The sequence below is a fragment of the Typopeltis vanoorti genome, chromosome 12 (genome assembly GCF_054136105.1).
Source record: "Typopeltis vanoorti isolate ZY-2024b chromosome 12, IOZ_Tvanoo_1.0, whole genome shotgun sequence".
NCBI lineage: Eukaryota > Metazoa > Arthropoda > Arachnida > Uropygi > Thelyphonidae > Typopeltis > Typopeltis vanoorti.
In genome coordinates, this window is record NC_143560.1 from 3,963,281 (window position 1) to 3,990,058 (window position 26,778).

The 26,778-nt window shown below is 34.6% G+C and overlaps 1 protein-coding gene across 1 annotated transcript in view; it reads right to left on the minus strand.

Moving 5' to 3' along the window:
- LOC150100551 (mitochondrial import receptor subunit TOM70-like) overlaps window positions 1-26,778 on the minus strand; it is a 189,622-nt gene that overhangs the window by 134,655 nt on the left and 28,189 nt on the right. Inside the window, exon 3 of the mRNA XM_090401832.1 lies at window positions 8,771-8,897. Coding sequence (XP_090257958.1) covers window positions 8,771-8,897 — 127 coding nt within the window. The remainder of the gene's footprint in view (window positions 1-8,770; window positions 8,898-26,778) is intronic.

Sequence of the window (26,778 nt, forward strand, 5' to 3'; positions counted from 1 at the left end):
AGTGCTAAACTATGTACGAAAGTAGCTAAACAAAAGTCGTGGAAAAGCTTCGGTAAGAATATAGAAAGTAAATATCAGGAAAGTGGCAAAATATTCTGGAGGTTATTGAAATAAAAACTTAGAAATGGAGGAAAGATGTAAAAGGAATCAAAGATGATAAAAATTACATGAAAACTAAATATAATGATATTCTAGATCAGCGTTTCTCAACTGGGGTTCCACGAGAAATAATAACAAATAGCAGTGGCAAATAAATGAACTTAAACAGTGGAAGAAAATAATAAATGTTCTCTGAAAGGAATAAATTTGAGTTCACGTTAGTTATATTAACTCCCACTAGGATGCGAGGCAATGCTGTCCGTGATCCACTTATCATACGGTAACTGGAGCTAGTTCTAGCGCTACCTAGGGTCGCTTATGAGCCAGCAAAAGCAAGAAACATGAGAAGCGTAGTCAGTATCTTATCAATCCTATGTATTTTCTAGCATGTAGATACGTATTCACTCATTAATATGAAAAGTTTGTATGTTTTCTCGGCTAAACTCCACTTTATGGTGATTGTAATTTTTGGGAAGGTTACTCCTTTATTTCAGGTTGCAGTCGATAGTTTGAGTAATCAATTTTTGTTATTTCAATTTATTAGTTATATCGTTACAAATTGTGCATTTAGGTGTTATGTATTTATGAAAGTTAGACTCAAATAAATAATAATTATGTTTAAACAATATTATTAATTACATGGGTATATGGGGTCAAAGCTGTATAAGTGAGAGACGACCTCCACATAGCCTTTAAAGGAATGCAGATAAAACCGACCAGGGCTTCTGACCTAATGTCCAATCCTCACTTTCTCATGATGCACCCTGTTTGGGTATCTACCTGGATACTGAACGAAAGAGGATGGGCTGGCAATTTGGGATTTAGCTGACCAAATTGTATTCTTATTGGCTTAAACCAATATACAAAATGATGGTACAACATGACAAAATTTCATGCTGGCTGGGGCGTCGCCCGATTAAACAAAGTCCCTGTTGTTTTCGCCAGGGAACCAGGGCGAACAGCGAAAACTCATCTACTGGAACAAATCTGAAAGCACACCCCAACTCACCATCACCAGAGTTAAAGATCAGTACTATCAACATAAGAAGCCTGAATGGCAAAGAAATGGAGCTAGCTGAGGAATTAGATAAGTACCAGATTGACATAATAGGGGTGAAATACAAAAAACAGGAGCAGTAAATACAAAATGTTATATTCAGGAAATGACAATCAATGAAAAGAAGGAGTAGCCATAGTATTCAACACAAAATACGAGGCTAATCTTCTTGAATGGCAGGCAGTCTCAGGTAGAGTGATGTGGGCAAATATCAAAATGGGAAATTGGACAATGAGACTTATTTGTGCCTTTGGTCTCACAGAAGGTTCTATGAAGGTAGAAATGGAGGAATTTTTTGATGCTTGAAAAAAAAAGCAACTGACACAATGAAAAAGGAAAAGTTGGTCCTTGTTGGGGATCTAAATAGCAGAGTAGGAAATGATTGTTAGACATACAAAAATATTTTGGGAAAATTTGGACAAAAGAGCAAAGCTAATAATAATGGCAAACATCTGTTGGATTTCTGCTCTGACATGGACTGGTTATTACTAATGCCATGTTCCAACATAAAAATGTGCACAAATTCACATGGAGAGAAGAAACAAGGAATACAAAAAGTCTCATTGGCTATGTTATTGTTGATAGTGATGTCTTCTCATCACTATCAATAGCGTATCAGCAATAAAGAATGCGGTAAATAGGGAATGTCACCCTTTATGTGCACGAAGGCTGGAATGGTCAAGATGGCAGAAGAATCAACACTGACTGATCAATAGCATCAAGGGCATGAAAGCAAGATGTGCAGCACATCGAGGGAACACTCCTGACATCTAAGAGACTTGTGGCCAGCCATTGTGGAAGAGGTCGGAGCCTCACCACGTATTTATCCATTGTCAACCATGAAACACACCATGTCACAATATGAAGGTAGAGATGTGGTCGAGACCCCTGCAACCATCAGCTCTTATAGCTACAGGGAAGAAGAGCTTGAAACCGGGAATTGTAAGACAAGAGCTACTAAGGTAGTGTATGAAGATAATATCCCAAACCCTCCAGGGAGGATATTCTCAGATGTCCCTTGTCTGAAAACCAGGAGCAAGCTCTTGAAAATAGTAACATGGAACATCAGAACATGCTACGAGGCAGGCAAATTAGATAACCTACCTCCAGGAATTAGAGGTGATGAAGGCTGATATTGCAGGTATCAGTGAAGTGAAATGGACAGATACAGGCATAATAAGAAGAAAAAATCACACTATAATCTACTCTGGCAGTGACTTACACCTTAATGGAGTAGCACTTGTCCTAAGTAATAGAATTGCAAAATCTCTACAGGGATATTGGCCCATAAATGACAGAATCATAACAGCCAAAATAACTGCACAACCATTCAACCTGTATATTATCCAAGCATATGTGCCAACCCAAGATCACCCAGATGAAGAGTTGGAACAATTTTATGAAGACATCCAAACTGCAATCTCCGGTGCTAAGTCAGATGATGTTATTATAATGATGGGCGACCTAAATGCAAAAGTGGGCTCAGAAAAAATCTCATTTTGCATGAAAAACCAAGGGCTTGGAATCAGAAATGAAAGAGGTAAAAGATTAATTCAATTCTGTGAAACCAATGACCTAATAATTGGCAACAACACACTGTTTAAACATCATCCCAGAAGACTATATACCTGGAAAAGCCCTGGGGACATCTATAGAAACCAAATTGACTATATAATAATAAGCAAAAGTTCCGAAATGCAATAACACAAACAAAAACATATCCTGCAACAGATATAGGATCAGACCACAACCCAGTGATTGCAAAAATCAAAATAAAACTTAAGATACCAAGCCAACCATTCATAAGAGAAACTTATAATTCAGACTCATTTAACAACCAAGAAGTCAAAAAACTGCTTTATAAAAGAATTCACAAAATCCCTTAATAACTCTTGACACCACAACTCACACAGTAAAAAACCTCAAACACCAATTGAGGAAATTAACATGAACTGGCAAACATTCAAGAATAGCATCAATGAAGCAGCCAAAAATACACTCCCACAATTAAAAAGGAAAAGGAATAAACCTTGGATGAATGAAAAAATACTGACATTGATGGAACAAAGAAAAAAGTTATAGAACAAACCTGAATATAAAAACATAAATAAAGAAATAATGCAGGAAAGCCAAAGAGGAATGGATTAAATATAAATGTATAGATATAGAAAACCTTGATAGAAAACACAGAAGCAGAGAAATGCATGAAAAGATCAAAGAAATGACAAGCAGAACAAATACAGAAAACCATGCAAGTGTCATTAGAGACTCAAGAGACCATATTCTAATGGATAAAAAAGAAATCATGGAAATATGGATTGAATACACAAGGAAATTATATGAACAACAAAGAAATGATATTCCTGAACAGACTGATTTAGAAGGACCACCCATTTTACTTTATGAAGTTGAAAATGCCATCAGAAAACTAAAACCACATAAAGCTGCAGGAATATATAACATCTTGGCAGAATGGTTGAAGGCTCTCGATGAAGGAGGACTGAAATTTCTAACAAAATTATGCAATAAAATATATGAGACTGGATTTCTACTCAAAGATATTAATCACTCAATTTTCATTCCAATTCCCAAAAAAACAAAAGCTACAAGATGTGAAAAGTTCAGGACAATCAGCCTCATCAGTCAAGTATCAAAAGTCCTCCTATACGTTATTCTTGAAAGAAATAAAGAAAATAAGATAAAAGAAAAATAAATATATAAAAGAGATTCAGTGGCAAGCCTTGAAGAAAACCCTGATTGATTCAGCTAGAGAGGCATGTGGTGAGGTTGTCTGCAAGGATAGAAAAATCAGAACTCCATGGTGGACACAGGAAGTTAAAGAGGTAGTGAAGGAAAAGAAGAAAGCATATCAAAAGTTCCAGGCAAATAAGTCAGCTTGTGCTCTTAGAGAATACAGAGACAAATGTAAGAAAGCTAAACACTGTGTAAAACTAGCTAAACAAAAGTCATGGGAGGACTTTGGCAAGAACATAGAAAATAAATATTAAGAAGGTGGTAAGATTTCTAGGTTGTTGAAGAAGCTTAGAAATGGAGGAAAGAATGCTATAAAAGGAGTTAGAGATGATAAAGGTGATATGAAAAAGGGAGAAAACGATATCCTTGAAGTATGGAGTAATTACTTTGAAAAATTGCTAAATGAAACAAGCAGTGATAGACAAGGTAAAAACACTCAAGAGACATACAGCCAGGAATACATATCCATACTTGAAGTAGAAAAAGCCACCAAGGCTTGAAATGTGGAAAGGCAGCAGGAGTAGATGATATTCGACTAGAAATGCTGAAGTATGGTAGTATAAATGTTTTACAGTGGCTGCACTGCATAGTTCAGAAAGCCTGGACAGAGGGACAAATTCCCGATGACTGGAGTAGAGCTCTAATAGTACCCATATATAAAAAAAAAAGTGAAATAAAACTAAATGTGAGAATTACAGAGGTATTTTCCTATTGAGTGTTCCTGGCAAGATCTATGCAAGCATACTTGAGAAACGGTTGAGAAGAATTGTGGAAGAAAAGCTTGGTGAAGAACAAGCTGGATTCAGGCCAAATAGAGGCTGTCAGGATCAGATCTTCACTTTACAACAAATAGTTGAGAAAGCATGGGAATATAACAAAGATCTGTATTTAAGTTTTGCCGATCTGAAAATGGTACGACAAAGGGCCAAGAGATAAACTATTCAATACGCTACAGATATATGGTGTCAATGGGGCATTATATCAAAAAACATAACAGATAAGCTTAAGTGTTGATGGTTATTCATGACTTATTTTTCACAGTATTAGCAACACCACACACACTTTTATCACAAAGATGTTTTATTAACGCTTATATTTCGCTGATTTTCAACTCAGCATCATCAGAGCATAACACACTTGTATACGCGACAATGAGTGAGTGAAACAATATAATTGCAAAAGACAAAAGATCTCAAGTCTTATTTTTGGCACCCTGTAACGAGAAAAAAAAAAAAAAAAGCAGCTATCCAGGAGTTTTTTTTAGAATAACCGTCTCCCAAATTTTTGGCAAATTAATGCAACCATATTTGTTAACGTTGGGAGAATTCTTCAAAACCATTGCTGACTCAAAAAATAATCTTTCAGATCTATAACGACTTCTAAATGGTACATTCATTTTCCTCCATCTAATCCAGTGTGAAGAAGTGTCCAAAGCGTGGTCTGCCAGTCCCGACATGCCATAGTAATAGTAGCGAATGTATCTTTCATGTTCCTCCAGGCGGATGTTCACTGATCTTCCTGTTTGCCCATAATAGGCCAAGTCACAATCACAAGGAACTTCATACACTTCTAGGTGTACTAAAGGGTGCAATTTATCCTTAGGCGAGCGGATCAGAGTTGCCAGCTTGACATGAGGTTTGAAAGTGGTGCGAAGGCCATTCGTAAGATAGCCAAAGTATTTCAACAATACTTTGGCTATCTTTTCCGATGTACCTCTGATATAGGGAATAGAAATGGTCATGTTGAGTAATGAGTAATGGGCCTATGTAGTATTTTATCTATTTTGTAGGGATTGTGGCTGTTGGCTAAGAACATATGGCGCAGGTATTGGAGTTCAGTGGTCAGAGCCGTATCGTTAGAACAAATGGCTCTGGTTCTGCGTGTAAGTGTTTTTAAAATGCCATACTGTTGGACTGGATGATGATGTGATTGTTTATGTAGATATCTTCCTGTGTGTGTGTAGGCTTTCTGTAAATAGAAAAAGATAGTCATCCATCTGAAAGGCAGATAACTAATGTGTCAAGAAATGGTAAACAGTTATTTGATTCTTTTTCGACTGTGAAGTGAATTTTGGGGTGTTGGCTGTTTAGGTAAGTGACAAAAGCATCCAAAGTGTTTTGTCCATGGGGCCAAATGGCAAACACATCACATACATAGCATATCCACACTTGTGGCTTGCATGTAGCTGTGGTAAGTACTTTGTTTTCAAAGTGTTCCATGTAAAAATTTGCTAACAGGGGAGGGGGGGGAACCCTTAGCAGTACCATTAATCTATTTGTAGAATTTTCCTCCCCATGTAAAGTAACCTGCATTCACGGTAAATTAAAATAATTCAAAAATATCAGGGGGAAATTTAGACTTGATTAAATCAAGAGTGTCTATAAGTGGTACATTGGTAAATAAGGAGGTGACATCGAAACTAACCATTATGTCTGAATCTTTTAGGATTAGATTTTTAACCAGTGTTTTGAAATGGACTGAATTTTTTACAAAAGTAGAGGAGTTGCCAGTAGGGGGGGGGGGGCAAGCGACTTTGCTAAATGCCAGGCCAGTTTATATGTGGGACTATTCATGCCATAGACTATGGGGGCATAGGGGGATATTAGTTTTGTGGATTTTTGGTAATCCATAAATATGGAATTACAGAAAGCCTACACACACAGGAAGATACCTACATAAACAATCACATCATCATCCAGTCCAACAGTACAGCATTTTAAAAACACTAACACACAGAGCCAGAGCAATTTGTTCTAACGATATGGCTCTGACCACTGAACTCCAATACCTACGCCATACGTTCTTAGCCAACGACTACAATCCCCTACAAAATAGATAAAATACTACATAGGCCCATTACTCTGCCCTACCCTAATACACAAGAATACAACATTACCATTTCTATTCCTTATATCAGAAGTACATCGGAAAAGAAGAATATCAAAGTATTGTTGAAACATGGCCTTCGCACCACTTTTAAACCTAATGTCAAGCTGGCAACTCTGATCCACTCGCCTAAGGATAAACTGCACCCTTTAGCACACCCAGGAGTGTATGAAGTTCCTTGTGACTGTGACTCGGCCTATTATGGGCAAAAGGAAGATCAGTGAACATCCGCCTGGAAGAACATGAAAGATACATTCGCTACTATTACTATGGCGAGTCGGGACTGGCAGACCACACTTTGGACACTCCTTCACACAGGATTAGATGGAAGAAAACGAATGTGCTATTTAGGAGTCGTTATAGATCTGAAAGATTATTTTTTGAGTCAGCAATGGCACTGAAGAATTCATCCAACCTTAACAAATACGGTTGCATTAATTTGCCAAAAATTTGGGAGACGGTTATTCTAAGAAAAACTCCTGGATAGATGCTTTTTTTTTTTTTTTTCGTTAAAGGGCGCCAAAAATAGGACTCTCGCTCTTTTGTCTTTTGCAATTATATTGTTTCACTCACACACTGTTGCGTATACAAGTGTGTTGTGCTCTGATGATGCCGAGTTGAAAATCAGCGAAATATAAGCATTAAAAAAACATCTTTGTGATAAAAGTGTGCGTGGTGTTGTTAATACCATGAAAAATAAGTCATGAATATCAAACAATACTTAGTCTTTATTTGAGTTGTAAGTCAGCAGTTCAAATTGAAGGAAGTACAGGAAGATGGTTTTATGTTAAATCTGGTGTGAGACAAGGATGTACATTATACCCACTTTTATTCATTATCTATATGGATCACATTATGAAGGAAAGTGGTATTAAACGTGATATCAAAATTGGAAATGTTAATACCAGCTCTTTGCTTTATGCAGACGATGTTATAATACTAAATAAATCTGCTACAAGTCTGCAAGATTTCCTGACTAAATTGAATAACTGTTGTAATAGATATGGTATGAAGGTCAGCAATAAAAAGACAAAGACAATGAAAATAGGCAGAATCACTGAAAATGGCAACTGTGTTGTGAATGGAGAACCTGTGGAACAAGTAAAACATTTCAGCTACTTAGGCAAAATTTTTAGTAAAGATGGTAAATTAAATATGGAAATAGCAATAGAATCCACAAAGCTGGTATGGTAGGAAGTCAATTGAATAAATTCATATGGAATAAGAGAGAAATTATTCAGAACACTAAATTAGCAGTATACAAGACAGTGTTCAAACCAGTTTTAACTTATGGATCTGAGAGCTGGGTCAGAAGTAAAACACTTGACCAAAGACTAGAGACCGCAAATATGAGAGTCCTGAGAAAGATTAGGGGCGTGAACAGATGGCATCAATGGCAATATCATATTAAAAATGAGGATATTAGGAAAGAACTTGACATTGTCAGCATCCAGGAATGTGTTAGCAGAGCTAATCTCAGGTGGTATGGTCACTTAAACAGAATGGGCAAGGAAAGATTAGCAAAGCAAGTGTTCTCTGCCAGGTTGGCAGCAAAACGACCCAGAGGAAGACCAAGATATAGGCGGATTGATACGGTACAAAGTGCCTTAGACGATAGAAATATAAGATCTGATAATGTTGGAGTCTTGACAAGTAACAGACTGATTTGGAGGAAAATTGTAGATAGGAAGTTAGTAATGATGTAAATTTTTCATGTAGTACTATTATATCCTGTACATCCCCCCCCCCTGAGGGTACATGGTGATGTACCCTCAAGGGTACATCATCAAATACCCTCAAGGTATTTGATGATGATGATGATGATGATGAGATTTTTTGAGCTCTAATTTATGCTTTTGTGCATTATAACGTTGCAAATGTTCCCCAAAAAGTTTTAAACAAAAATATCTTAAACATTAAAACTTAAGAGAATTTAATAATTCTGAAAATAATAAGCAGTCAGCTCTTTCTTACCTTCTAAACAACTCTCCAATTCATTGATTAAGTCATAAGCTTTGGCTCTTCGTTGTAATGCTTTTACATAACCCTTGTTGAACTGTATTGCTTTTGTACAATCCTTTATTACTTCAGAATAGTTTTTCTAACATATAAAGATTTTTTTCCTCAATAATTTGGCACTGCATAAAGTTTCTATTTTAATAAATTTTCATTAACATATATTTTAATAGCAAATATATTAACATAAATTTGCTTAAAAGTAAATTCTAAAAAAAAATAAATAAATAAAATAAAATAGATTTCTAATAATTTATAGTAAAATAACGTAATGAGCCATGAAAGTCAAGTCCCAAACCTGGTTCCCCACTGCTATTTCTATTCTTCTTTAATCTAACATTTTCTGTTCCTATTAATATCTCCCACCAACTTAGGTGAAAATTCAATCAGTTCATCTTTTTTTTTTTTTTTTAATTTCATTATTTACTGTTTACAAATAAATCATTTAATGTAAATCATTATGATTATGAAATTGGAATCTATATTTATAAATAGATATTCCACTATAATTTTGATAATTCAGCTTTTATTGATGGGTAAAACACAATCATCTAGAATTCAATCTTCTGAATGAAGTAAATGTAGCAAATACTAAATTTTTATATTACCATGTTTCAACATTATCTAGTCCAACTGCCTTTCCACACTTCAGGTTTCTGGTAACTTTATGCTCATGACTGCATTCCTGCTGGATATATTATGACGATGGCTTATCATTTGTTACCTCTTTCAATAATTTAATAATTATTGAAATATTAAAGATAGTCAGATTTAATAATTTGTCAAAGTAATTACTCCAAACATCCAGAACATTCTTATCCCCAATTTTCACACATCTTTACAAGTTGGAACATTTTAATATTTTTTTACAATGAGTGAGTGAGTGCTATAGTTGGCGAGAGCCAATTGCAGGTATCTATCTTCTACAGCTTTCCAAAATCCTTCCATGACATGTAAAATGCTCTGTCAAATTTCCTGACAAAAATTACTTGTAACCCTGTATAACACTAGACAAAGTGTTGGAAAGTTATAATAAGTATGTATTCCTTCTAATAAAAAATGCAATTCTGTGAGATAATTGCCACCTGCCACTCCATCCCTGTTCTTTCAGCATCCAAAAATACCAGGGAAAGTTAAGGACTTTACACTGGTAAGGAGATTGAGTGCACTTACAGGATATATGGAGATCTCCTCACAGTTAACCAGCTTCAATATCTGAAGCTAGTTAACTCTAGCTAGTTATATTTGAAGCTAGTTAACATACTATATAAGTATGTACAAATATACTTATACACAACTTATATTTGTATAAGTATAGACTTATACAAATATAAGTCTATACTTATATTTGTATAGACATTTATTTGTCTATACAAATAAATATACTTCATTTATTTGTATAGACAATTTTCCTCATTGTCTACACAAATAAACAATGAGGAAAAGATTGGAGAGAAAACAGTTACTACACATGTGTAATAAACTGTCATTATATCAACAAATTTGAACTATCACGGAAAAAGTTGCTTATTAAACTGTTGAATTCATCATAATGAAAAAAATAAGTAATACTCTAAGTATGCTACAATTAATACCAACAGGAGGATATGAAAATTGAAGGAGTATATACACAATCACTACTTACTTGCTCAAAAAAGGTCAGTCTTGTTTTTGATGCAGAAAGGCTTTGGTGGACACAATAAAAGAAATGCCTATAACCAGTATAATCCAAAGAAACATTTTTGCGGAAGGAAGCTGATAATGATTAAATAAACCAAATGAAAAACTAAACCAAAAAAAAAGGCTTTAAAGCAATGCTTGAAAATAAGACAGCAATAAAAGGAAAGAAAAAAGAATATAATGAACTAAAAATACTTTAAAAAAAGTAACTTGTCAACATTTACAACATTTGGATAATCTTGAAACTACAAAATCAGTCCTCCTTTAGAATTCCCTTCTTCAAATCTTGGCCAATCACAGTTTAATCCTTTCTCAAAACTTCACTTATTTCATGTTCTATGATGCTTAGAAAAATCATTGCACTTTTCTCTTTCATTTTCTTTTCATGCTCTTTTATTAATTTTCTATTTCACATTCACTCTTAAAGATATTAATATTAAGTTTTATCTCCATTATTCAATTTCAAGCATTGCCTTTTAATGTATATTATTTCTGGAAAAACTCCCATGTTACTCCTCTTAATAAACTATTATAATTACGGCTATTTTGCCTGCTTCAGTTTAGGAGTGCCTCTGTTTAAATGTCATTGGCTATTTACTCATGGATTCTTAGGGCATTGTAGATGTAAATTTACCAAAAAGTATATGTAGCATAAAGAAGAGAAATTTACACATACCTTTTTTTGAGTGTTGTGGCTTTTCTTCTTTCTGCGATGTCCGAAAACTACTGAGTGTGTGGAGGGTAGGCAATTTGGGAGAATTAAATTAGAAAAACCTGGGTTTTTTTCAGTAATATATATAAACATATATATTATATTATTATATTATATAGGATGGGGAAAAGGTGAAAGAGTTGATTTTTTATATAGGGAGGGGGAAGGGGAAAAGGGGGTTGATGGGGTGTGGTCCGTTTTGACTATTTTTGGTCGTCATCTGAACACATTGGGAAAGTGGATGCTATGTCAGGTCGGGTAGGTGCTTCTGTTTTTGAAGTGTTTGTGTTATTGCCTATTGGTCGGGGTTGTGACCTCGATTTTATGTTGTGAAGCTTCCAAACCTCGGAGATTATGTAGGGCCTGTGTATGTTGATAGAGTTTGCGTCACATTTTATGGCTATTGTTTCCGATATTCTAAGCATTGTTTCATTGTCTTGTCTGTCTACTATGATGGCCTTGTCGATCTATGGGGTATATTTTTGTTCAAGGGCGTGAACAGCTATTTCCGTTTTTCCTGTGCTTTGTATTCGATTTTTCTTTTTGACATTACGTTTTTTAGTGTTTAAATGTTCTGGAATAGGGATGTTACAATCACGGAAGTGTTCTTGTAGTCTTGCCCATAAAGACCTGATGGTGGAACCTGTGTAGGTGATATCACAGTCTTTTTGGCAGGGAAATTTATAGACTACATTGTGATGTTCAAATATTTTTTTCTGTGTGTGAGGTTTGGTGGATTTTAGGAGATTTGCCAGTTTTTGGTTTGTGGTGAATATCAGTTTGTAGTCAGTATGTTTGAAGATGTATTTATAGGCTTTGTAAGTGTTTTGGGTGTAATGGTAGTTTGATCATTTTTTGTGTCGGGAAGTTCGTTTTGGTACTTGGATTGTTTTTGGCGGTTTTTTTGCCATCTTGTTTGCGTAGTTAATCAGTTGTGTAGGATAGTTGCGATTTATGAAGATCTGTGTTAGTTTTTTTATTTCTGCATTTAGATTATTCTGATTGGTTGAAAATTTGTAAACTGATGGATTTGTTCTGTTCGGTTTCATCAATTTCTTAAACTTGACATTAACCAACAGACTAAAATTCACCATAGAAACCGAACAGAACAAATCCATCAATTTCTTAAACTTGACATTAACCAGAACACACAACAAAATAGCCACAAAAGTATACCACAAACCCTCGCATATCGGAAACTACCTCCATTTTCACTCATACCATCCATATTCTGTTAAAAAATCTGTCATCTTATCACAATTCATAAATGCTTACAAATTTTCAACCAATCAGAATAATCTAAACGCAGAAATAAAAAAACTAACACAGATCTTCATAAATCGCAACTATCCTACACAACTGATTAACTACGCAAACAAGACGGCAAAAAACTGCCTAAACAACCCGAGTACCAAAACGAACTTCCCTACACAAAAAAGTATCAAACTACCATACACCCAAAACACTTAGAAAGCCTATAAATACATCTTCAAACATACTGACTACAAACTTGTATTCACCACAAACCAAAAAACTGGCAAATCTCCTAAAATCCACCAAACCTCACACACAGAAAGAAATATTTGAACATCACAATGTAGTCTATAAATTTCCCTGCCAAAAAGACTGTGATATCACCTACACAGGTTCCACCATCAGGTCTTTATGGGCAAGACTACAAGAACACTTCCGTGATTGTAACATCCCTATTCCAGAACATTTAAACACTAAAAAACGTAACGTCAAAAAGAAAAATCGAATACAAAGCACAGGAAAAACGGAAATAGCTGTTCACGCCCTTGAACAAAAATATACCCCATAGATCGACAAGGCCATCATAGTAGACAGACAAGACAATGAAACAATGCTTAGAATATCGGAAACAATAGCCATAAAATGTGACGCAAACTCTATCAACATACACAGGCCCTACATAATCTCCGAGGTTTGGAAGCTTCACAACATAAAATCGAGGTCACAACCCCGACCAATAGGCAATAACACAAACACTTCAAAAACAGAAGCACCTACCCGACCTGACATAGCATCCACTTTCCCAATGTGTTCAGATGACGACCAAAAACAGTCGAAACGGACCGCACCCCATCAACCCCCTTTTCCCCTTCCCCCTCCCTATATAAAAAATCAGCCCTTTCACCTTTTCCCCACCCTATATAATATAATAATATATGTTTATATATATATTACTGAAAAAAACCCGGGTTTTTCTAATTTAATTCTCCCAAATTGCCTACCCTCCACACACTCAGTAGTTTTCGGACATCGCAGAAAGAAGAAAAGCCGCAACACCCAGAAAAAGGTATGTGTAAATTTCTCTTCTTTATGCTACATATACTTTTTGGTAAATTTACATCTACAATGCCCTAAGAATCCGCAAGTAAATAGCCAATGACATTTAAACAGGGGCACTCCTAAACCGAAGCAGGCAAAATAGCCGTAATTATAATAATAATTGCCTTTTAAGTCTTTTTCAGGTTCATTTTTTGGTTTAATAGAAATGTTTCAAACATACTGGATATACAATCATTCCTTTGATAGCATTCACTAAAATCTTTCATGCATTGAAACAAATTTTTATGACTGAACTTTGTGATGCCTACAAATGAAGTACAGATGAATTTCACTGTCCACGCTTATTAGAGGTCTGAGTGGCTTAAAGTTTCATATCTATTCTTTAGAGCAGAAATTAAAATTGGTCAATCTCAATAAAAACAGACTACTAAATAATGATCTGAAAAAATTTCACTTCCTCTGTGAACATGTACATCACTCACACATAGAGCTAGTTTCTGATCAGTAATGATATAATCAATTATAGATCATGTTCCTCTGCCATTCCAAGTATATTTTTTAAAAAAAAAAAAAAAAAGAATATAAATAAGGTACAGAAGTCTAATAGTTCTTGCCATTGCTATTTATGCACATTTCTCCATGTTTTCCTAAGACATTTGGGATTGTATTATTTTCAACTCTAGCATTAAGATCTCCTGCTATTAATATATAGTCATTTTTATTACATTTATTTAACTGTTTTTGTAGTTCCTCATAAAATTGTTTGGAATCCACAGGCGTATACTCCTACGATATTTAAGTAGCTTCTATCTGTTTTTAATTTAACTGTTATAATTTGATCGTTTACAAAACTGTACTTAAAATTAACTGATTAACTTAATTAACTTTTAACTGATTAAATGAATTAACTTTTAACTGATTAAATGAATTAACTTTGGCAAAACTGCCTAAAATTAATAATAGAGAAAAGAAGAAAATACAATTTAGAAACACATATTACATTTATTGACTTTGAAAAAGCATTTGACAAAGTTACAAGAAGCATTTTATTTAACATATTAAATGAAAGACAAATACCAAATAATATCCTAAAAGCTATCATAAGTATATATGAAAATAATCAAATACAAATAAGATTAAATCATGAGCTATCATATACAAGAGAGATAAACCAAGGGGTCCGACAGGGATGTCCCCTCTCAGAAACTCCTTTTAATATCTACTTAAATGAAATAATAATAAAATGGAGTAAAAATTTACATCAAGGAATTAAACTTTCACCTACAGTTAACTTAAACACTCTTCTTTTTGCCAACGACCAAATAATAATTACAAATTCTGAAGATAACTTACAGAACGCTATTTTAGATCTAAATGAGATATCCAAAGATTATGGTATGATAATATCAACAGAAAAATCAAAAACTATGGCCTTTAAAGGACAAGATCCAGCAAGAACTAAGATAGTAATAGATAACAAGATCTTAGAACAGGTGAATTCATTTAACTACCTAGGATGTATGATCACATATGAAAATGAAAAAGATATAAACGTAAAAATTGCAAAATATTTAAAAATAACAGGAGTAATTAACTCTATATTTAAACCAAACGTAGTTCAAAAACAAACCAGACTAAAAGGATACAATACATTAGCCCTACCAGTCTTATTGTATGGAAGTGAAATCTGGACAATAAAACAAAAAGACAAACAAAGATTAATAACAGCAAAATGAAGTTTATGAGAAAAACTGCAAAGTATACTCTATTTGATTTCAAAAGAAACGAAGAAATTATGAAAGAATTAAACTTAGAATCAGTAATAGAAAAAATTAAAAAATATAAACATAAATGAATGGAACACATTTAAAGAATGAAAACAGAAAGATTACCAAAACAAACCTTAAAGTACAAGCCATTAGGAAAAAGAAACCAAGATGTCCTCTTAAACGATGACTTCTAAGGCCGGAACAGGCCAGCTAGGCCTAGATCCTTGTTATGCATGATGATGATGAAAATTGTACTTTTGAAATATAGTTTTCCATTTATTATTGATTAAAATGGCCATGCCACTAGAAGCTCTGATATGTTGGTCCACTTGACTATATAGCATAGTAAAACTTAAACCATCTATATTTTTTGTTCCCTTTAATTTCTTTTTTTGTTATAGAAATAGAAATTTAGAAATTTTTACTTGTTAAGGTAACCAAGCCTTACACAAATACCTCAACCTGTAGGACCAGGCCCATTTAAATAAATCAAGGTATCAGACAAGGATGTAGCTTATATCCAACTCTATTCAATATATATATATATATATATATATATATATATCGATCAGGTCATTAAAATGCAGAAAACAACAATAAAACAAAGTATTATCCAGTTAGCCAGAAGAACTGATAACAGTTCTTCTGGCTAAAGAAACTTAAAAACTTACTTAAAAAAGTGTCTTCCTGGCCCCCAGAAATCATGAAAAAACTCACAACCTTTCTGTTCCCCCCCCCCCTACCCCGAATATACGTTTTACCAAAAATCCACAAACCCCATTCCCCACTAAGACCTGTAGTAGATGTCACTAACGCACCTTGCTACAAACTGTCAAAACAACTGGCCAACTCTCTGACCCCCCCCCCCTCACTGGTCTTTCCACATCCTATATAAAAAACTCTACCCATTTCAAAACCTTCATAGAAAATTTAACCTTAAATAACACAGACATATTGGTAAGCTTTGACATCTCCTCATTGTTTACCAATATTCCCTTAATTGATAACTTAACACTCTTAAAAAACGTTTGTCCTTCTGACATCTTAGATCTCTTTTCCTTTGCCAGCAGGTTAATTCAGGTTAATTTTCTTGGAAGAACAAAATTTACAAGCAGATAGAAGGAACCACCATGGGTTCCCCCCCTCTCACCCCCCTGTTGCCAATTTTTATATGGAAGATTTTGAAAAACGAACCATAGACTCATCCCCTCTCAAACCTTCTGTCTGGCTAAGATATGTAGATGATGTGTTCTCTATTTGGCCTCATGGCCCAGACACATTAGACTCCTTCCTCAGTCACCTCAACAGCCTACATCCAAGAATCCAGTTTATGATGGAAAAGGAAAAGAACAGTTCTTTACCCTTCCTAGACACCTTAGTTACACGCCTTCCGAATGGTACACTTTCCTTCACTGTATATAGAAAACCCACGCACACAGGCAGATACATTCACAAACTCTCCCACCACCGCCCCGCTCAACAATATGGCATTATTAAAACTCTTTCCAAGAGAGCCCACAATTACAACTAAGCTTGACTACATACACAACACTTCCCTCTCCAATTGCTACAGTATTAAAAAAAATAATCAGGTCCTCCCCCATTGCCCGATCTTCTCTTCAGAAAGAGTTTAGAAATGCCGTCACCATACCCTACATCCGTGGCATATCCGAAAAAATAGCCAAGATTTTTAAAAAGTACAACCTACACACAGCATTTAAGCCCCACTGCAAACTTGCTACCCTTATCTGCTCTACAAAAGATCAGCTCCCTCCTCTCTCAGTGCCTGGAGTCTGTAAAGTACCCTGTTCCTGTAAACTAGTGTACTTTGGACAGACAGGCAGATCAGCTACTATCCGCCTGGAGGAACATAAGTCATACATCTGCAACCACGACTATGGTCAGTCAGGCCTGGCTGACCATGTCTTGGATACAACCCACAGGATCTCATGGAAAAAAACCACCATGCTCCACCACAGCAAATTCAAAAAAGATAGACTATTCTCAGAATCAGCAGCAGCTCTCAGGAATCAACCAAATCTTAACAAATATGGTTGCATTAAGCTGCCTAAGATTTGGGAAACTCTTATCACCAAAGGTACCACTTTACATTCCAGGCCACCTATAACCGCCCTTAGAGGGTGCGCTCCACCTAGACAGGACTTAAGTGTCACCCATGTGGTTGGGATTAGTATTGTTTGTTATTTATATATATGTCACATTAGTTTTTTTGTAATCCGTGAAGATGTCTCATTGACTGAGATGAAATATAGGAAGAATTAAATTCTGTTTTAATCCTTTCTGAGTGCTGTATACAATCCATTAAGCCTCCAACATAATGTCCTCACAGCACTTAAGCCTCTACACACATATTTATACTACTACAAACACATATAATAAATAAAAAGTTAAAATAATAAAAAAGTAAAATTTTAAAAGTCTACTGTCACAAGCAGAGAAAAAGAAATAAAAATATGAGAGATTTGTTTTCAGCTGTCAAATGAACCTAATACAATTGTGGCAAAGTGTTCATTTTATATAAATTGATAGTAGTGCAACTTTTGGGTAACCAGAAAACTAACCACATGTAAAAATGTTACATAAAAAACGTCTCTCTAGGATATAAAACATTGACAATATACATAAAAAAATTAAACAAACTTGCCTACAACAAAAACTGCACAAAGTTAAATTGGCACTGTTTACTTTTCAAAAGTGACAGGTGCTACAATCTAACCTTGACACATTTATGCCGCCAAGTATTTATGTTGACTGCTGTACTAGTGTTGCCAACTTTTTTTTCTTGGAAAGTCAGGGTTGCAACAATAATAATTTATCACCAACAATGGTGATTACTTGACTATATTGGTGATGAAGTGATGAATGCAACATCATTTTCTAACTGCACCTCAAAATATTCAAATTGCTCCCCTGTGGAGCATATGCCCCATGTTGGGAAACACTGCATTATATGGATGGTGAAGAATATACTGATATGCAGAGACATAGAGTTATTATTCTCCTTTATAAGGCTTTAATACGGTCGTCTAGACTACTGTATGCATATCTGGGATGAGGTAGTGGGGGAGAGGATTCACAGGCAAGTGACTAAGATTGTGACAGGTCTCTCCAGAATGCACCTTAAGAGGATAAACTGAAAGGTCTTTAATATACAAATACTAGCTGATAGACAAAAAAGAGTGATCAGGATAGAAATATATAAGTTACTTGAGAGTTTCACAGGACTGACATAAGACTGTTTTCAACATATGGCAGAAAAGGGAGAAAACAATGGGTTATCCCTGGAACTTGTTTAGGCGTATGGTGTTAGATTTTTTTTTTTTTTTTTTTGAAGAGTTGCAAATGGGTAGAATGGATTGCTAAGGGTAGTTATGAGAGCTTTGAAGAAGTTCAAGAAATATGATACGTACTATGTGAATAATGGCAAGTGCGGGTCATACATGATGAATATGACTACAGGGAGCTACCCAAGAAAATAATTTCATAATGTTATTATATTTACGGCTATTTTGCCTGCTTTTGTCTAGCAGTGCCCCTGTTTAAATGTCATTGGCTTTTGTAGATGTATATTTGCCAATAAATATATGTAGCATAAAGGAAAAGAAATTTACACATACCTTTTTCTGGGTGTTGTGGCTATTCTTCTTTCTGCGATGCGCAAACTACTGCGTGTGTGGGGGGAGGGGTTTAGGCAATGTGGAAGAATCAAAATAGAAATGGAAAAAACCTGGGTTTTTTGAATAATATATATACATATATATTATAAGGGATGGGCCGAGTGTTTTTTTATATTTATATAGGATGGGAAAGGGTGAAAGGGGTTGAAAACAGCAACTGATTTTTAGAGGGGGGGGAGTTGTGGGAAAAATGCTGATTATTCCCACAATCTCCCCCCCCCCTTCTAAAAATCAGTTGCTGTTCTCAACCTCTTTCACCCTTTCCCACCCTATATAAATATAAAAAAAATGCTCTGCCCATCCCTAATAATATAATATATATGTGTATATATATATTATTCAAAAAACCCGGGTTTTTTCCATTTCTATTTTAATTCTCCCACATTGCCTAACCCCCCCCCACACACACAGTAGTTTGCACATCGCAGAAAGAAGAAAAGTCACAACACCCAGGCAAAATAGCCGTAAATATAATAGTTTGTTAAGAGGAGTAACATGGGAGTTTTCCATAATTTCATAATTTCCATAATTTCATAATAATAATCAAGTCTTGTAGACTGGTTGTCTGGATCTGTAGAGTATGACAGGAGTAGGATAGCAAGAAACCAGAGTTCCTAATGTTCATATAATTCCTGTCTTTTGAGATCTCTAATCACATCCAGATATGTTTATGTGGATTGGATTAATGTGATTGAGAGTGATCATTTTAGCCTGTTCAATGACCAAGATGATGGTCTAATGATGCTCATCAAGCTAGATAGAGATTTTTAACTGAGCTTTAAACTTGATTTGGAATGCTGGTTATTTAAATATTTGAAGTCATGCAGGAATTTTGACTTGGCCATTAGATATTGGAAAGTATCAGAAAAATAGGATTCCACATTGACAGGCCCAATTTCTGTTTATAATATAGTACCTCTGTATATGAAATAACCTGATCTATGCAAGAGGAGTGATATAATATTCCTAGAGAGTTCATTCTCTAATATGCTACTGCTTCCTCTATAGCAATGCTTGTAAAACAAGCAATAATTTGCTTGCCATGATCACATCTTCTTCAAGCTAGATGTTTCTTACCACAGATATAAAATGTTTGATATTTTTTAATTATGAAGAAGGTAAGCTATAAAGCTATAAAAGAAGAAAGATTAAGATATAAAACATTGGATAAAAGCATCAAACAGTTATACAGAAGAATGAAAGAAAACTGGATAAATAGGCAGTGGGCAGAGATAGAAGAATTACAAAATAGGAATAAAACCAGAGAAACATTCCTGTAAGTGAAAGAACTTAATGGAAAAACAAAACGTACAGTCTAATAACATCAAGGACAAAGATGTAATCATTGATAAGGAAAAGATAAATGGAAGATGGGTGGAGTACTCATCAGATCTCTGATAATGGTAACATGATAGATGATTAACAACACTTTAAGTTAAAACGTAACAACAGATACCTCTCTACCGACAAGAAAGGAGATAGAACATGTAATTAAGAATCTTCCTAATAATAAATCCCCTACATGCAATAATATTCTGGCTGAGCTGCTGAAAAACTTTGACTGGCAAAAGTGGAATCCATTCAGGACATCTATAAACTATACAACCTGAAGTTTTTACAATATCTATCTGCATACCAATTCCAAAGAAAAATAATGCACAAAATTGTGAGGATTACAGAACCATGAGCCTAATATCCCATGCATCTAAAATTATTTTAACCATTGTTAACATACAAATTGAAAAAGCCTTAATCGGTGAATTGAGTGAACAATAGAAAGGCTTCAGAAGAGGAATGGGAACCATTAATGCTCTCCTGGAACTAAAAATACTAATAGAAAGATCACTTGGAAAAAATAGGAACATTTACATAAGCTTCATAGACTTTCAGAAGGCCTTTGACCAGGTAAAACATAATAACATGTTCAACATATTAGATAAATTAGACATAGAAGATCATGTAAGTAAGATTATAAAAATGATTTACACCAAACAGAAAATGCAGCTGTTTAACTCTGAGGCTTCATAGTGAAAATAAAAAAGAGGAGTTAGACAAGGTTGTATCCTTTCACCAAATCTATTTAATATCTATAGTGAGACAGTGATGAAAAAGATTGAAAAATAAAAAACAGGAATTAATATCAATAGTATAAAATACAACATCTTAGATATGTTGATGATACCATTCTAATAGCAGAAAACTGAAATAAATTAATCAAATTACTGCAGCTACTAACTGAAGAAGGTATAAAGAATTTGGATTAGATATAAATGCAAAAAATACCAAATTTATGAAAATCTCAAAAGAAAACAGATATGAGCTAAATATATTCATAAACAATATGAAAATTGAACATACAACAGAATACAAATATTTAGGCACCTACTTTACTGCAGATGGAAAGCAAGATAAAGAAATAAAAATAAGAACAGACATAGCTAAAGATGCATTCTGGAAAAATAAAGATTTGCTCACAAGTTCTGTGAGTATCGAGACAAAGAAAAGAATGATAAGGTTATTAGTGTAGCCAGTTTTCATATATGGAAGTAAGACCTGGATATTCAAGATGAGAGTAAGACAACAGATAATGGCCTTTGAAATGTGGTGCTATAGGAGAGCTCTGAAAATCTCAAGGACAGAACATGCGACAAATACAGATATCCTACAAAGAATGAGAACACAGATCTTTATTACAGGAAATCATCCAGAGAAAGATGAGATTGGCAGGATATGTACTGAGAGGTTCAGCAGGACAGAGGATACTAACAGTTTTAGAAGGAAAAATTATGGGAAAAGGATCAAGAGGTAAAAAATGAAACACATGGCTTGAAGATATAATATCATGGACAGAATCACATGGCTATGCAGAAACAAAAAGGAAAGCCACTAAGAGAGAGTACTGGAAGGATGCGGTACTGCACCTTCTCACTGAGGAAGCTACATGAAGAAGCTATAAAATGTTTTAATACTTTAGCTATGCGTTTATTAGACAACTTATAAGTAGGAAGTAAATACTTTTGATAGCTAGCTTCAGCAGAATGTTTTCTTTATGAATTTTGGGAACCCTGTAAGGGTGGAGAATAAGCAAATGAAAAGATCTGAGAGCTAGTCTTATTTCTCTTGTGCCATTCTGATGCCCTTTTAACTAGATTATTGGCAAGGTTTTGGAATCCTCATTCAAGATCTTGTTTTCTGGATTTTAGGACTAATGTGAAATGCTTGAATAGTAGAATCAAATGTCCTACATGAAAATGAAAGAAGCGTTTTTTGAAGTCACTTTTATTATCTTATAAAAGTTTTTGTTAAAAGCTTTACAAATACCTATGCAATTTTATTTTTTGACTTATTTAATCAAGAGAATAGAATATAAATACAGATAAAAATATAAATTCCTTTACATACTTATAAATGAATTTAATTCTGTTTTACTGATCAGAAAAATATTGTTATAAATTGCATACAAAACTACTGTTTTGCAAGATTGGTTATATAAGAATAATCTGTGTGGAATTGTAATTGTTTGAACTATAATCTTTCTCAGCATTTTGATCTGTTACAACTTTCATGTGCCATCAATAACTAAAGTGCTGGGTATGTGAAGTGGAATATTTAAGTTACAAGTCAGCTTTTATCAGTTACTAATGTGCTGGATTGGTTAGTTTGAATTATAGCAGATGCTACAAAGGGCAAGAGGCCAAGATACATGTCCATTAATTTTTATGTAAATCTCACCCATGAAAGGTTGTACACCTATTTGTACATATTACTCTGGGTGGATTAGATTAGATTAGATGGAATACTCTACAGACCAAACATGAAACTTTTCAATAAACATCAAGTCTCCAACATGCACAGTGGAGATCTCACACTGAGCACTGAAATTTAATTCTTACCTGAAGATATTCACGAAATCATGCCTGCAGTGGAATTCAAATTCATGGCCTATTGAATGGTGCAGAGCAGTGATACTACTCAACTAATTAGGCACATTCATCTGGCTGGTTGAAGTTTTGTGACATAAAAAATCAAGTTTCTGAGAGGAAAATTATATGAGACTAGTTAATATATTTTGAGATGAAAATCTATTATGAAGGTTCCTTGCATTTTAGATAAGAATCAAACCCAGGTTTTTCCAAATGAAATGAAAAATGTTTTCCTTGTGAATGCCTGAAAAGTGTTTACAGAATGAAATAACAAAGTTTTAGAAAATCTTAGTCCTTGGCTTTGAGAGAAAGAGAGAGAGAGTGCCTTTTAAAAACTGAAAGTAGATGAATTGGTGGCCTGAAGGATGAGTCGCTGATAACTAGTTTTTAAAGACTGCCTTACATCAACTTTGTCAAGGAAATGCAAACATGAATGATGCTTTTTTTTATATAACAGACAGTGGTTCCAATAGGCCTTTGAACATCCACAACCTTCTACATATCCTTGGAATTCTAATACAAGATGGTTAGTTCTATCCTGTGTGTATACTTTGTATGTAAATTGTGCATGTGTGAAAAACCCTAAGAGGAAAAAACCCTGCCACTTCAATATGAGACCAGCTAACTCACTTTCAATTTAAAAAGCCAAGGAGTAAAATAAATTAGCTGTATACAAGACTGTTCAACCAATTCTTTAAGCAGGTGATGAATTTTATTGCTTGATGTAAGATCACCACCCCACTTATTGGAGGACTGAAGTGACTTGAGAAAGGTCCACATTTGGTCACTAGCTGTATACAAGACTGTTCAACCAATTTTAACTTTAAGCAGGTGATGAATTTCATTGCTTGGTGTGAGACCACTACCCCACTTATTGGAGGACTGAAGTCCTCCAATAAGTAGGATAGTGGTCTGAAAAAGCCTTGAAAAAGGTCACTTCATATTTGGTCACTAAAGCAGAGTTTCCAGACTAAATAAAAAATGAATTTAAACAATGTAAAAAAATATAAAAAATTGATTAAAAAATCCTTAGCCTGCCCATGGTACAAAATGCACTACAGGTTTGCAAATAACCTTTCATGGGTGAGAGCAGTACCATCAACAGGGTGTAGCATAGAGGCAGCTGCCTCACAGCGCGGCTTAATAAGGGCACTCGTTCAGCCATATTGTGGTAGGCGCCATCGCTACACTAATAATTCCTATACATAATAAATAACGGAAAAACTCACGTAGAAATATTATTTAATAGTATAATTTTCAAACGGGAAGATCTGCCTCCATTCGGCTAGAAGAACACCAATCTTATATTGAATACTTTAAACCTGAAAAGTCTGGACTTGCAGAACATGCCATCTTCACTAGACACAGAGTTCATTGGAGAAAGACAAGAGTTCTTCACAAAAGTCAGTTTCTCATGGAACGCCTTTATAAAGAAGCATGTGAAACTCTACTTCATTCTCCTAACTTAAACAGATCCGACGGCTTACGTCTATCCCCTTTATGGGAGATAGTACTTTACAAATCAGCTAATCTTTCCTAACTTTTTATTGTATTAATTTTTTTTTTTTTTTTTTAGGGAAGTTATTGACCTTTTTAGTTATCTTACACCATCTACTTGGGTGGCACTTTTTGGAATTGTCAGTTAGTGTTTAATTTTGAGCTTAATTGTACTGAAGATGCCTGTGACACACAGGCGAAAATTATACTATTAAATAATATTTCTACGTGAGTTTTTCCGTTATTTATTATGTATAGTTATGTCTACTCACGGTTTACCTCTTTTAAAACTTACTAATAATTCCTGTTAGCATAGCAAGTGCGGAAAGAAGTTTTTCCATGCTTAAACTGATTAAAAATTATTTGCGAATAGCAGTGACCCAAGAAAGACTGGTTGGTCTAGCAACTATATCGATAGAGGCAGACATAGCTTATAAACAGTTTTATTGTGCGATATCCCTGTAGAGCAAATATTTAATTAATATTATTTATGTAATTGTTTTGCATTAATGTTTTTCTTGTAATAAAAACAAAATAGCAATTGGCAGATTTTTGTCTTATAATCAGGGCGAGATCTAATCTGGCGATGGCCCTGGATGAGAGCAACAAATATATATATGTATATATTGAGAGCTGGGTTAGAAATAAAGCACTTCAAATAAAAAACTTGCCAAGAAATTATATTCTTGTTTAATCCTTTATCCAAGTGTAAATAAACCAAAGTTTACATGTTCAAGTATCTTCACAACTAGGCTATTTGTATATACAGGCTGATGACTTTGCTTGCACTTGAATCAAGGACTAAATGAGAATATAATTTCTTGGCAAGTTTAATTTGTAACCAAGTGGAAAAGTGGAAGGGAAAAATGAGGATATTATGGAAGAATTTAGCATTGTTTGCATTCAGGAATGCGTTAGCAGAGCTAATATCAAGTCCGCACCAACCATGGCAGATGTGCAGACCACCTTTACAAATGGGGCATGATTGCCTCACTCAGGTGTGACTGTGGATCACCCCACCAGACAATTAATCACATTACAGCAGAATGTGTCCACTGCATGCAGTGGACACCAGTCAGACTTCATCCATGCTACACCAAGTGCAGTTGATAATCAACCTAGACATTCAGTTGTAGCCCATTTTTGAGTGTCTCTTTTATGACTATATTATGTCTTATTATTGTACATATGTCTATTACTATGTCCATATATATTAAGGATTAATGTGATTTAACTTTTCATGTGTGAGCCATATGCTAAATAAATAAATAATGTCAAGTAATATGGTCACTTAAACAGAATGAGAGTGGGAAGGTTATCAAAATAAGTGTTCTTTGCCAGTATGGAAAAATACCAAGAGGAACATCAAGATCTTGGTGGATTGACATAGTAAGAAATGCCTTAGAAGACAAAAATATAAAATCTAATAATATTGGAGTCTTGACAAATAACGAATTAATTTGGAGGATAATTGTTATCGTAGGAAGTTAGTAATGATGTTAAGTTTTCATGTAGTACTATCATAATATCCTGTACACAATCCCCCCCCCACCTCCTGAGAATACATGTCACGAGTTTGATGATAAAATTTTAGATATCTCTGATAAGTTTTTTTTTGTTTAAAGATAAAACTTTTTGCATTTATTTATGAATAAATATGGAAAAAAATTCTACATTACACAGACACACATGGGAAAGCCAGTAAGGTATAAATGGTTATAAAAAAACAAGTTAAATACAAACCTCAGGAAAATATTTATTTTTCTGCATAATTCTCTTCAACATTTATGTACTTGTCCTATCACTTCAAAAATTCCAGTCACTTTAGTCCTTTGAAACTAGCAGCACAGAATTATTTCGCCTGTTGTTTCAAACAACTTTGGCCTCATTTTCAACTTCCTAATCATCAGTCACCAAGGTGCTGTTTTAGTAGTCCAAACAGGCGTAAGTCATTTGGGACAAGTGACTTGGGAGTAGTAAGGTAGATGTTGAAGGAATTCTCAATCAAGTTCTTAAATTCTCTTAAGGGTTCCTACAGCTGTAGGAAGTTTTATGTTGTCATGCAGGAGCAATGCTCCTCTTGACAGTAGGCCTGGACGTTTTTGCAAAACTCCATCCTGAAGCTTCCACAAAATTTCTCAGTATAATATGCAATTTGCATTTTCACTGCTTCTGAAAATGGGCCAGCTCAAATTTTGGAAATTCCAAAAGACTGCAAAAATAAGCTTTCTCATCATCCTTGCTTGAACTTCTTGCTTGCCACTGAAGTGGGATGTTTCCATTGCATTGAAGCAGGCTTTTGATTTGGGTTGGTAGTAGTGAACCCACAATTCATCCTCCGTAACAATCCTGTTTAACATATCTGCTCCTTTAT